The 12,650-nt window shown below is 58.7% G+C and overlaps 2 protein-coding genes across 3 annotated transcripts in view; both read right to left on the reverse strand.

Annotated features, from left to right (window-relative positions):
* LOC112631324 (anthrax toxin receptor-like) overlaps window positions 1–12,650 on the reverse strand; it is a 724,187-nt gene that overhangs the window by 378,205 nt on the left and 333,332 nt on the right.
* GPRIN2 (G protein regulated inducer of neurite outgrowth 2) lies at window positions 1,097–8,965 on the reverse strand. 2 transcript variants are annotated; one of them, XM_025396269.1, is made up of 4 exons: window positions 8,946–8,965; window positions 7,392–7,547; window positions 6,600–6,710; window positions 1,097–2,795 (listed from the first exon to the last, which is right to left on the reverse strand). In XM_025396269.1, exon 4 carries the CDS (start codon window positions 2,787–2,789, stop codon window positions 1,413–1,415), a length of 1,377 nt encoding a protein of 458 aa, XP_025252054.1. In that variant the 5' UTR covers window positions 2,790–2,795; window positions 6,600–6,710; window positions 7,392–7,547; window positions 8,946–8,965; the 3' UTR covers window positions 1,097–1,412. The 2 variants fall into 2 exon arrangements, with proteins under 2 accessions (XP_025252054.1, XP_025252053.1); XM_025396268.1 differs by lacking the exons at window positions 7,392–7,547; window positions 8,946–8,965 and adding an exon at window positions 8,062–8,079.

Below are 12,650 nucleotides of genomic sequence, written 5' to 3' on the forward strand. Positions count from 1 at the left end.
GCATGAGTCATTTCCACCTCAGTGAGTACCAGGTCTTTGAGGATGGGGAAATGTAAGCCACCAGTTTTGGGGTTCTGGGCTTCTAGGTGCAGAAGCAGCCCCAGAAACACGCCAGATCACGGGCCATGACCCCACACTAGCCCTTTGGTCCCTCGCAAGGGTGGATTGGGGGGCTGTGTCCCAGGAACTTAGGATCTTCAAGACCAAGACCCAGAACAAGAACACAAGCCGACTCCCGTTCCTCACAGGCCTTGGGAAATCTTTGGGCAACGAAGTCAGACTGTGCCAAACCCCTGTTTCTGTCTCTCCAAGGCCCCTGGCCCCCACTGCCTAGCCTAGGTCAGGTCATGTGGGCAAGCGAGCCCCCACAACCTCACAGCCCCTACCCCAGGGCCAGGGCAAAACTCCTTCCCTGTCCCCCTCCATTCCTGTGCTCCCTCCTTCCACGAATTACATCAGTTGGGGAGAAATCCTTAAGCCGACAGAATGAGGTGAAAATAGTGCAATTTTAGGCTTTGCAACTGATTTTAGGGCAGGTGGCCACCCATTCTCCCCTTCCTCAGGACAGCCTCTGACACAGTGACCCTGGAAGCCTGGCAGCCCTCCGTAATGGTCAGCATCCTCCCCTGCCATCCACAACCCACGCCATGAGCTCAGCCAGGACAAGGGCAGCCTCTGTCTCATTCACCACAGATCCACAGAACCCAGCACAGAGTAAGGGCTCAGTAAATTCTCCTTGTACATGACTGCACTGACTGGACCGGGCACATGCTACGGGGAAACACCCCAGGCTCAGCCAGCCCTGGCTTTGAATCTCAGTCCCACCTCTTCAAGCTGTCCAGTGTGGGCCACAATGGCTACAGCCTTGCCAAATGTCTGTCACTTCATCTGTAAACCAGGATGAAGAGGTGAAGACAGGACAAGCACAGTATGTGGTACACAGGAGGCCTCTGATAACATCAGTCCCCTTCCCTAAAGACCCAGGCAGTCCCTGTCACTGGGGCCTCACACTTCCTGTCGAGAATTCACTATTTCTCAGCACTGCTTTCAAATAAAGCCAAGAGTCTGAGGAGGCAACATGGCAGAGTTCTGAGGGTGGAGTGAACAAAAGGTCATTTTTTACAGAAAACTCAGGATCTCCCCTCTGCACAGTGCTAAAGCCCTGTCTCAAAGTTCAGAACCCACAAGGTGCAGAGATGTGGCCCTTGGAAATCAAGCCCTTAAGAAAACAGCCCAGCTGTGTGGGGCAGGAAGCCCCAGGCTGCAGTCCTGCGGTCCGGAGGCAGCCGATGTTCAGGTGAGAGATGTGCCCAGCTGCCGGTGGGTCCAGGGGGCACGGAGCCCCCATCATCCCTGGCCCAGGTCTAGGACAAAGTCAGTGGGCCCAGGCCAGCTCCAAGGGCCACAGCTCCTCACTCGGGGGCCGCACTGGAGCAGCCACAGCAGCTGGGGCGCCGCAGGGACTGCATGACAGCCCGCAGTGGTCCCCTCCGGCCCTCCACAGACAGGCTGTCCTCGCTGGTGGGTGCTCGCTGCAGCTGCTCAAACTGCATCTCCAGGTGCTTCTGGATGGCCACACCGAGTACCTCTGGGTCCACCGCAGCTCCGTACACCTCCCATGTCATGCCCTCAGCATCCCATCGCACATCCCGCACAGGGGACGGCGTCTCCTCCAGGCTGGACCCCAGTGTTACCTCTGGGAACACATGCAGGGCTGCAGGCGCTTCCAGGGACGGACTGGTGGCCACAGCCTTGCAGGCCGCCACTGGGGCCGCCTGCACACCAGCATCCTGGGCTGACAGCAGGGATGCCTCTGCAGGGGCCAAGTCATTGGCTGAGGTCATGGTCCACACATCTTTGGTCCTAGAGCCAGGCTCTGGGACTAACCCGGTGGGACCCCAAGGGTGGGCACAGCAATGGGAGTGCCCAGGGAGCCCCCCAGACAACTTACAGTGGATCTTCACCCCATGCTGAGCCTGCAGCCCAGACTCGCTCACTGACGCCACTAGTTTGGGAAAGGCCAGGATCCCTGTGGCAGGTAGGGCATGGCAGCAGCTACCAGCTCCCACCTCCCTCATGCCACAGAGTAGAGCAGCTGGAGGCAGAGCATGGCAGGCGGTGGTAGCCAGCTGTTCAGCGGCTTTGGGCTCAGCTTGGGCACTGCTGCTGTGGGCAGTTGTGTCCCCCAGGTTTAGTGGTGGCACTGACAACTGACTCGCCCCCAGCATCCAGGCTGAGTTAGAAGTCCCATCCTCAGGAGCCAGGTCCTTTTCCAGGCCTGCAAGGGCCTGGCCACCCTGGCCAGAAGTACCACCCGGCTGCAGCTGAGCCCTGTGGACAGGGCTGCTGCCAAGGGCTGAGCAGCTGAGACTGGCCTTCCGAGCACCACTGTGTCCCCGCATCTGGGTGCTACGGACCAGGTCCGAGTGGCTCCTCTGCATAGCAGCAGCACTGGGGGCCCGCAGGCGACACAGGTCACCACCGCCCATGGTGGACACATTGCCCACAGTGTTGCTCCGCCAGTGGCCTCCAGCACTGGGTCGTGCCTCAGGGCCAGAGGCCCGCGCCAGCTCCATGCTCTCAGGCGGGTTCCCCTCTTCCTCCGGGGCCTGGGGTCTGGTGCTGGCCTCGCCCAGCTGGGCCTGCCACACGGTGCTGCTGGCACTCTTGCGGAGCTCTGGCCTCTGTTCCTGGCCTTCACCCAGCAGGCCGGAAGAGCTCTGGGACAGGGGCTGAAGGCGGGGGCTCAGGGGTGCCCAGGGACCCGGCTCAGGGCGGCTGGAGCTCATGGCTGCCTGCAGAAGAGAGAAAGGGAGGGAGTGGAGTTGAGTTGGGTGGCAGCACCTAAGCTGGTTCTACTGTGAGCTCCCACAGTGCTAGGTTCACCAGGGAGCCAGCTTCAGTCCCAGCCTGCCTGACTGGTACTTGCATACGGTTGTACACAAGGCGGTGACAAGACACCAGACACTTCAAATCAAGGTCATCTCACATTAGACACAAGGATGACACTGCAAATTATCTCATCATCAGTCCCAAGCAGTTAGAATCTGCCCTTGGGTGGGGTCCTGGAGGCCGCCACTCTTTCCGCTCTCGACTCTTTACTGGCTGGTTTGTGTGGGAGGGGAAGGGAGAGGGCCAAGTCTGCCCGGGCTTTGAGAGCAAAACTGCAGCCCTAGGGGGTGGGGCTGTGGGATAACAGCTATTAGTCAACCAGTACGGAAGTACTATAGCCTCTTAACGGGCACAGCTGGACAGCCCAACACTGGGCTACTTCCTCCTGGGACTGGCAGTATCCAACTCACTGTGGACAGGGTCTCCTTGGTACAGAGTGGGAGCTCAGAGAAAGTTCACGGGATGAGGGAGCAATGACTAGAGGACACTGAGAATCACCCTGGGCTTCCCCAACCACCCCCATCCTCCCTAGCCTAGCCTGGCTGAGCTGGCATGTCTCTAGGGTTCCCTGTCTCCCACCTCCAGCTCCAGGGACAGGGAGAGGCCCCACGCGTCAGCTTTTTCCATGAGGGACTCATTCAGCATCTGGTCATTGATTCCACAGCCATCTCCTGAGCCCCTACTGCGTCCCCAGCTCTAGGGCTAGGGAACATAGGATTCATTCAGACCTTTTTGTACTCCTGGGGACAGTGCAGCAGTGAGATAAGATGCCCACCCAGTACCACCAATCAGACCTACCCTGCATGACATTTAACCCCCTCTTGCCCAGTGTACCTGCATCCTCACTGTCCCCCACCCTCCCTGCCATCGCTGTCACTTCCCCCAGCCATAAAGACTACCCTGGCCCCTGACCCAGCTGCAGCCTAGGGCAACTCTGACCCTCTCCACCTCAGCGTCTCTTCCTGGGGCCCCTTTCCTGACTCTCCAGCCAGGCAGCCTTCATCCCTGAGCAAGCACTGGGCCTGGATGGAACAGTTTGGCCAACTGTCAGCCTCCCCACCAGCCTGAAGTTGGCAAAGCCTGGCCTGAGGCCTGCTCCCCTCTGGCTGTCCAACACCCAGCACTGACCTGACATGTAGTTGGCACTCAGAGAATATCTCCTGTGTGCCTAACCAAGAGAACAAGCAAATATAAGAACACACCCACAGAGGAGGGCGCTGAGTGCCAAAAATGGGGTCTGAGGGAGGGCCCCGCCAAGGCAGGAGAGCTCACTTAGGGTGAGAGATGAGAAAAGGCTTCCCGGAGGACCAGCCACGTAAGTCAGGCCTGGAGTGAGAGAAGCAAGAACGTGTTCAGGTGGAGAGCGGGGTGGGCAGGAGGAAAGAGGCATGAGGGGAGCAGTGGGGTCAAAGTGTCTGGGTCACCTCGGCCCTGGCCACAGCAGTGAATTAGGAAGAGCACTCTGGGACTCCTTGACAGGCAGGAGAGGCTGGAGAAACAGGGTGGGGACAGGAGGCAGCAGCTGCATTTGTGCAATCCCAGTCCTGCCCTCCCACCCTAAGCTGATAAGGGCTGCCAGGAAACAACCTCCCCGGCCAGGTGAGCAAGGCTACCCAAGAGGAAATTCGGGAAGGGCTGTGGGACTCGGTTTCTGTGTAATTACAAATGTCTTGGCAGCCCAGCACTCAGGAGACGGCTGGTGGCTGTTGAGCCACAGTGAGGATGATACTGGTGCTATAGTCCCTGAGACTCCAGCGCTGCACAACCTCCTGTGATGATGGAAAGATTCTACCCTGTGCTAATAGGTAGGTACCAATGGCATGTGGGTACCAAGCACTCGGCAGGGGGCCACTGCAACTGAGACACTGAATGTTTAAGTTTTATTTGGATCTAACTGGCCACATGAGGCTAATGGCTACTGTACTGGACTGGGCAGCTCTGAACACAGCCTCAGCCTGGTAAGGATGTCCCATCCCAGCTGCTTCACGGGGCTGAAACCAGACTTGTCCCTGGGAGGATCAGGAAAAGGAGGAGTAGCCAAGAGAGGGTTCTGACCCAGACCCTGCCCTCAATGAGCTCTAAGATGGACATACAAACAAAGGAGGGCAGTAAAGCCTGTAACAGCGATGGTAATAACAGCTGCCAGGGCCTGATCACTCGCCAAGGGCCAGGCATGTGCCACATCCTTTGCACACATTGTCTCACGTAACTGTGCAAGCAACCTCTTGAGACAGTCATTATCTCCATTCTACAGACAGGAGAATTCCATAAGCTCAGAGAGGCTTAGTGACCCCCAAGGGCACACAGCTCGGGGACATCTGAGCTCCTCTCCCCTTCGAGCACTGAGCAGGCCTGTGCCTCACAGCTCTCGACCTTTTTACTGATCTGGCCTGGCCCTGCCAATCGTGCTCATGACATGCCATGGAACAAGTCACTGAGTGGATCCCCACCTGCCCAACTGCTTCTTAGCAGCTCCTGAGGCTGCAAGAATGAGGAGGGCAGGAGGTGTTCCTCCTGACTGGGACAGCCCCTGGCAGGGAGAAAACCACTCATTTGCAGGTCCAAGACCCCAGGGAAGGCCCATCTGGACACCTACACAGCTTCTGGCCAAACCCACCACCCTCCCAGGGAGGGGGCCACAAACAGCCAGGCCAGCAGCCTCTGGCCCCTGAGGAGACAGGTGGAATGAGGTCCTCAGACCCCCACCAAGACCCATTGAGAAGCCATCAGCAACGAGCATCCCACTATGCCTGTCTCACCAGAGGGCTGCCCAGCACCCAGGGCTAGTCACCACCCAGAGAGCCCCATGGTGGGCTATGGATCTACTGGTTCCCTTCCCCCTTCCCCCTCCACAAGTGGCAGGTGACAAAACTGAGGCCTGGAGAAGCTCAGAAATGTCAAAGAACACACAGCTGAGAGTTGCTAATTCAGAATCCCAAGGAACTGACCTGGCCAACTACAACCTGGCCTTCCCAGCTCAGAAGGAAGGGCTCTGAGGGGAGTACTGCGGGAAGGAGGCTTCCATACTGCCTGTCACAATGCTGTGTACTAGGCCAGAGGAGGGGCCTCCCAGGGAGCCAGGGGTGAGGAGGAAGGGGCAGGGCTCTGCTTCCAATGGCGGCTCTTCCCCTTCCTGTGCATGTGCTCACAGGTGGACCCCTAACTTCTTTGAGCCTCAGTTTCTCCAATCTGCAAAACAGAAGTAAATCCCCATCCTGCAGGGTTGTTGTGAAGACTAAATGTGACAGCATGTGCACTGTCTGCAACAGTGTTTGTTAACAATAATCTTCTCTCTCCTCTCCCATCAAGAGCAGCTTAAGTTCACGGTATAACAAGTATTAGTACTAGGGGGCAGACAGGCCCTTTTCAGAAGCCACCGAGACACCCCATAGGTTAGCCTCGTCTTGCTGCCCATCCTCGCTACCTTCATCCCATCCTAGAATCAAGTCACCATCAGAGTCCCCAGTCTCCCTATTACCAAAGTAGGTTTCCCAGAGCCTATTTTAAATCTTAACCTAGGAGGCTACGCATGCATACAAGTCTAGAGTCTGCACTTTAAATGCCCAGAATGGCATGCCCACCCTGCCTTTATAACCATGCAGAAGGTTCTGGTTTTGCCCTAATGGGACCCTGGGAAGATCTTTTGGGACGAGATAAAGAAGAGGCATACAGAAGTATCTAAGACACTAGTGTTCTTTGAACGATACCTTAATGTTCTCTCTCCTGCCCCATTTGATGCCGAAGTTGCTATGGCTGTGGCCAATGTCCCGTGGCCAACGCCAGGCTGTCCTGCTGCCTCAGGTTCCACGTGTCGGCAACTGCAAGATCAACCACCTATGTAGCAATCAACCAATGTCATTTTGAGTAAAAAGCCCCCACTTCTCAGACACTTCCAGACTAGCCCAAACATAGAAATCGTTGGGTCAACTTAGAGAGTCCAGCTCCCGCGATGCTGCCCCAGCAGAGGAGCCCAGGCCTTTGGGATATGCCCAGGGGGACTACCAAGACCACCACAAATGGACTCCATCTCAGATGACACTATGGCATCCATCTAAGTCCCCTCTTGGTTTTGTTCGTTTGTTTGTTTGTGAGACAGAGTCTTGCTCTGTCTCCCAGGATGGAGTGCAATGGCTCAATCTCCGCTCACTGCAACTTCTGCCTCCTGGGTTCACGCGATTCTCCCGCCTTAGTCTCCCGGCAGCTGGGACTACAGGCGAGCACCACCGCGCCCAGTTAATTTTTGTATTTTTAGTAGAGATGGGGTTTTTGCCATGTTGGCCAGGCTGGTCTCGAACTCCTGACCCCAGATGATCCGCCTGCCTCAGCCTCCCAAAGTGCTGGGATTATAGGAGTGAGCCACAGCGCCTGGCCCAAGTCCTCTCTTGTTAAGTGGCAAGCGTTTGGATGATGACTTATGTGTCCAGCAAAACCAAAATAGAAAAAGCAAACCTATACAGTCAGGCAGGAAAATTGGTTCTATGTTAAAATATGGACCTTACCTCTCAGGGACCAGGCAGGAATGCACACAACACAAACCCCCCATTGCACAGTGGGGATACAGCACCCTCCAGAAGGTGGTTTAATCCACCCCAGAGTGAACGGCGCCTGATAGGAACACTCAGGGCCAACCCTGGGCAACGCAGCAGGCAGCATTCCTAAATGGAGGGTTTGGAGGAGACAAAACCTGCCCTTCACAATGAACGTGCCTTAAGGGCTACATGCCCCAGGTCACAAGCTGTGCCAGCAAAGGGTTCTGGGGTAACTGTGGGGTCAGTGACCCCATGGATGAGGCTCTGCTCACCAGGAAGAGGCCTAGGCGCCCAACGTTCCTCCCCTGGGGAGGATTTGCCCACACTCCCTGGGGGGCAGCTAGGTGGAGAAGGTGCCTCAGCCTAGAAGCAGCCTAGGCAGCCGGTGTGTCCCCATCTGCAGGCTCACAAGCAGTTACGCCCCAGCCTGGGACACACAGGCCCGTTTGCAGTAACAGCGCCTACCCAGTTGCACTCTGCACGCCAAGCACAGGCCGCCCCTGCTGTGGGGCCAAAGGCCTGAACGCACCGCACCACGCAGCCTCGCCCAGCACAGCTCCCTTCCCGCCCCTGCTGCACAAAGCCCACCCGGACTTAGGGAGAAGGGGGCTCAATACGGGCCCGAAACGAGGCTACAGACCTTCTCAGAAGCAAAGGCAGCGACTACAGGCAAATGGGGCTGTGGGCCGGGGTAAGGATGCGGGGCAGGAGGAGCCAAAGGGCAGCAAGGCTGGGGGCGGGGTAGGCGGCGCAGGAGGCTGAAGGAAGGGAAGAGGAAGAAGGGGAGAGGGAGGAGCGATGGCAGCAGGGGTGGAGGCCGAGGAGACAGGGTCCCGGACAGATTTGTGAAAAATGGGAGAATGGGAAGAGGAAATGTGAAAGAGGGAAGAAGACAGGGCAGGACAATGAGAGGCGGAGAGCGGGGAGTGCGATGCGGTCACCGGTAGCTCTGCGCGCTGGGCAGGGACCAGGATGCCGAGGGTCTGAGCGCAGGAGCAGGGAGGAGTGGGTTCTAGGGCTCAGCAAGGGGGAGGTGCGGCCCACCACGCCCCCCGCCCCCACGGGCGCGCGCGGAGCCGGCCTCTCACCCTCTCGCCCGCCGGGGCCGCGCAGGCCGAGGGAAGCGCTGCTCATGCTGCTGCCACAGGTGCCAGGTGCCGCGGCCCAAGATGGAGCCGGAGCCGACCCGGCCTGGGCCCGAGACGCCGCTCGCCGCCGTCGGCCTGGCCCGCGGAGCCAGCGCCGGGTACAGGGAGGGGCCAGCGGGGCCGCCGGCACCGGGGCGGCGGGAGGGGCGGCGGGCGGAGACCTCGCTCACCTGGGCCCGCCCCGCTCCGGAACCCGCCCCCGCCCCGCTGCGCCCCGGGACCTGCGTCCGCGCGCCCCCACTCCTCCTTCCCGACCCCTCCTCAGGCCGGGTCCCCACTGTCCTCGATCTTTTCGGCCCCGCGCGCACCACGACCGCCTGTTCTCCAGGCTGCCCGGCTAACCCCCAACACTCTCACTTCCCCGACGCAACCCCACCGTCCCGGGTGTATAGGCGCAGCTCCCCACAATCCTCCAGCCCCAGACCCAGCCCCGCAAGTCCACCTCCTCGTAGCCCCGCCCCCTCGCTCCAGTTCCCTTCCGCACCACGCCCCGCATTGAGATCTCCGCGCCGGTGGCTACCCCTTTCCTCTCGCCTTCGCCATCCCAGCCCCGCCTCTCACAATTATCTGGCTCCCGATCCCGCCCACTAGACCCCCTTCCTATAGGGCCCTTTCCTCTAGGATACCAGGCCTGGTCTCCACTAGCCTCGAATTTTCCAGCCCCAGGTCAGAAATCGTGGACCCACAGTCCCATCCTCGGAGCTCCACCCTCACGGACCCCAAACCTCACTCCAGTCCTTTGAGCTCCATGATTCTGGCCTGACCTGGCCCCCGGAGCCCTCCACCGCCCCCCAAGAGCCCAGCCTTGATAGACTCCTTCCCCAGGGTTGCATCTCCAGCCCCGCCCCTGAAGACCAGTAATCTACTACCCCTTTCCCCGCCCACGTGCCGCTACCCAGCCCAACTTGAGGCCTTCAGTCTCCCTGCCGCGCACCCCAACAGCGGGCAAGGGCAGTGACCGTGCGGGGATGAGCCACCTCCACCGGAGCCCGCCTTCTTCCCTGCAATTCCCCGCAGCGCCGCCGCGCCTTTCCGGTCCCACGATGCGGGGAGCCAGCCCAGGCCCTGGGATCGCCAGGTTCCACACTGAGGCTGAGGACCTGGGCGTACCGTTCCCTCAACGTCCCCCAGTTTCCACAACCGCTGGCCAGCTTCAGGGCACAGGGACAGGCAGCCCCGGCCTCCCTCCACCCGCAAGGGATTCCTGCTGTCCACCCAGGGCCGCATGGTATGAGGTACTGTACTATCTCTGGGCTCCAGTATCACATAATTGGGTCGCAGTGAGAGGTAACAGCGTGCTGGCAGCCCTCGCAGCCCTCACTCGCTGTCGGCGCCTCCTCAGCCTCGGCGCCCACTTTGGCCGCGCTTGAGAAGCCCTTCAGCCCGCCGCTTCACTGTGGGAGCCCCTCTCTGGGCTGGTGGAGGCCAGAAACGGCTCCCTCTGCTTGCGAGGAGGTGTAGCGGGAGAAGCGCTGGCGGGAACCGGGCCGCTCGCGGCGCTCCCAGGCCAGCGCGAGTTCCGGGTGGGCGTGGCTCGGCGGACCGAGGTGCGCCGGGTCCCCCAGCAGTGCCTGCCCGCCGGCGCTGCGCTCGAATTCTCGCCGGTCCTCAGTTGCCTCCCCGCGGGGCAGGGCTCGGGACCTGCAGCCCGCCATGCCCGAGCCTCCCCACCGCTGTGGGCTCCTGCGTGGCCCACGCCTCCCACCCTGGTCCGCGACGCCAGGTCCCATCAACCGCCCGAGGGCTGAGGAGTGCGGGTGCATGGCGCGGGACTGGCGGGCAGCTACGCCTGCCGTTGGAGGGCGGGATCCACTAGGTGAAGCCAGCTAAGCTCCTGAGTCCGGTGGGGACTTGGAGAACTTTTGTGTCTAGCCGGAGGATTGTAAAGGCACCAATCAGCACTCTGTGTCTAGCTCAAGGTTTGCAAGCGCACCAATCAGCACCCTGTCAAAACAGACCAATCAGCTCTCTGTAAGATGGCCCAATCAGCAGGATGTGGGTGGGGTCAGATAAGGGAATAAAAGCAGGCTGCCCAAATCTGCGGGGGTCCTTGTCAATCTGCTCTGTTCTTCTCGGTGCTGTGGAAGGTTTGTTCTCTTGCTCTTTGCCATAAATCTTGTTGATGCTCACTGTATGAGTGCATGTGGCCATTAAGAGCTGTAACACTGACCGCGGAGGTCTGTAGCTTCACTCCTGAAGTCAGCGAGACCACGAACCCACCAGAAGGAAGAAAGCCCGGACACGTCTGAACATCAGAAGGAACAAACTCGGGACACACCGTCTTTAAGAACTAACACTGCGAGGGTTCGTGACTTCGTTCTTGAAGTCAGCTAGACCAAGAACCCACCAACTCTGGACCCACCAGTGTTGGCACTTCTCTGTTGTCGGCTGTCCCAAGAGCCCTAACTTGTTGGCCCAGCCCTGTGCGGAGAGGTCTGCGCTCCTCCCTTCTAGTGCCTGCGAGCCAACACTATCTCTAATTCTCCCTGTTTGGGGAGCAAAGGACCTCAGTTTGCCCAGAGAGATCCAGACTGCCCCAAGTAACCATCTCCAGCGAGGTCTGAGAGCAGCTCTGAGATTCTGGCAGATGGCTGCCGTTCGCCAAATGCCCACAGGGGTGTCCACGTCAGGTCCCAGGCTTGGTCCTCACCAGCACACACTGCCGGGTAGGGGGATCCTGCTTAAAGGAGGCAAATAGGGGATTTGTTTGTCGAGGACACTACCCACTTCTGCCCCTGTCCAGGAATTAGGACCTCTGCTTCCACATCTTAGGCATCTTACTCATATTCCCTTTTTAGTGAAGTCAGCTGAGCCCCAAGAAGGGATGGACTGCTTGTGGTTACCCTGAGAGTTGGTGCCAGATCCAGGCCCCAAACCTGGGGCTCTCAGCTCCCAGGACATCTCAAGAACCAAGAACCTCACTGTGTGTGTTTCAAGGAAGCATTCTTGGGGCTGGGCGTCAGGAGATGTCTGCCATGCAATCGACCTGCGGACACAGCTGGCTGGCCCTCACCACCAGGGCTTTGCTTCTTGTCCAATTGGCCCCCTTCTTCCATTCATGCCCTGGCAAGGAGGCTCCCCTGGCTGTGGCAGCTGCCGCAGGAGAACCCAGAATGGGGAGTCAGACTTGAATTCCAATCTCAACTCCCCCACATATTCACTGGCTCTGCAACCCCACACCCAAGTAAAACTGTTCATCTCTCTGGGCATCAGTTTCCTCATCTGCAGAGTGGTAGTAATTATATCTACATAACAAGGCTGGGGGAAGAGGGTGTTTGTGAATGTGTCCCGTGGAGTGTTATTGCTGCTATCAGTCACTTGATCAAATATTTACTGAGCTCCTCCTGGGTTGGGTCCTGGAGGTACAAGCTGCACTGCATGGAGAAAGGAGGGGATGGATATGTGTAGATTGCTTTGGTAGAGAGCAGCTCAGGCCTGAGGACCACATGGGCCAACTGCCATTTGCTGAGACTCTGAACCCTAACAGAAGAGGAATGAGTGTGGGGTGCACTCAGGAGTCCAGTGGGGGCACACTGGGATGTTTGAGGCACCATGTGGACAGGCGGGTTGCACATATTGGACTGGATGGGGTTTTTCTGTTTTCGTTCCTTGATTTGGGATTTCACTCTTGTCACCCAGGCTAGAGAGCAATAGTGTGATCTCGATTCACTGCAACCTCCACCTCCCAGGTTCAAGCGATTCTCCTGCCTCGGCCTCTTGAGTAGCTGGGATTAGGTGCCCATCAGCACGCCCAGCTAATTTTTGTATTTTTGCTAGAGGTGGGGTTTCACCATGTTGGCCAGGTCTTGAACTCCTGATCTCAAGTGATCTGCCCACCTCAGCTTCCCAAGGTGCTAGGACTACAGGCGTGAGCCATCACGCCCCGCCAAGGACCGGAGATTTTCAGAAGTCTGGGTGTCACGGACATGGGGTGGTTGCTGAAGTCACAGGGGTGGATAAGGTCTTCAGGGAAAGAGTAGAGTGAGGAGAGGGCTTAGGACCCATCTGTGAGTCACCTGGTGACAAAGGGTGGAGGAGCAGCCAGAAAGGACAGCAGGAAACTGGGACATCATGGTGACAC

The sequence above is a fragment of the Theropithecus gelada genome, chromosome 9, assembly GCF_003255815.1.
Source record: "Theropithecus gelada isolate Dixy chromosome 9, Tgel_1.0, whole genome shotgun sequence".
NCBI lineage: Eukaryota > Metazoa > Chordata > Mammalia > Primates > Cercopithecidae > Theropithecus > Theropithecus gelada.

What these genes read in the sequence shown, in the direction of transcription:
- GPRIN2 (XM_025396269.1), bottom strand. Translation starts at nt 2,789, where the DNA reads ATGAGCTCCAGCCGCCCTGAGCCGGGTCCCTGGGCACCCCTGAGCCCC.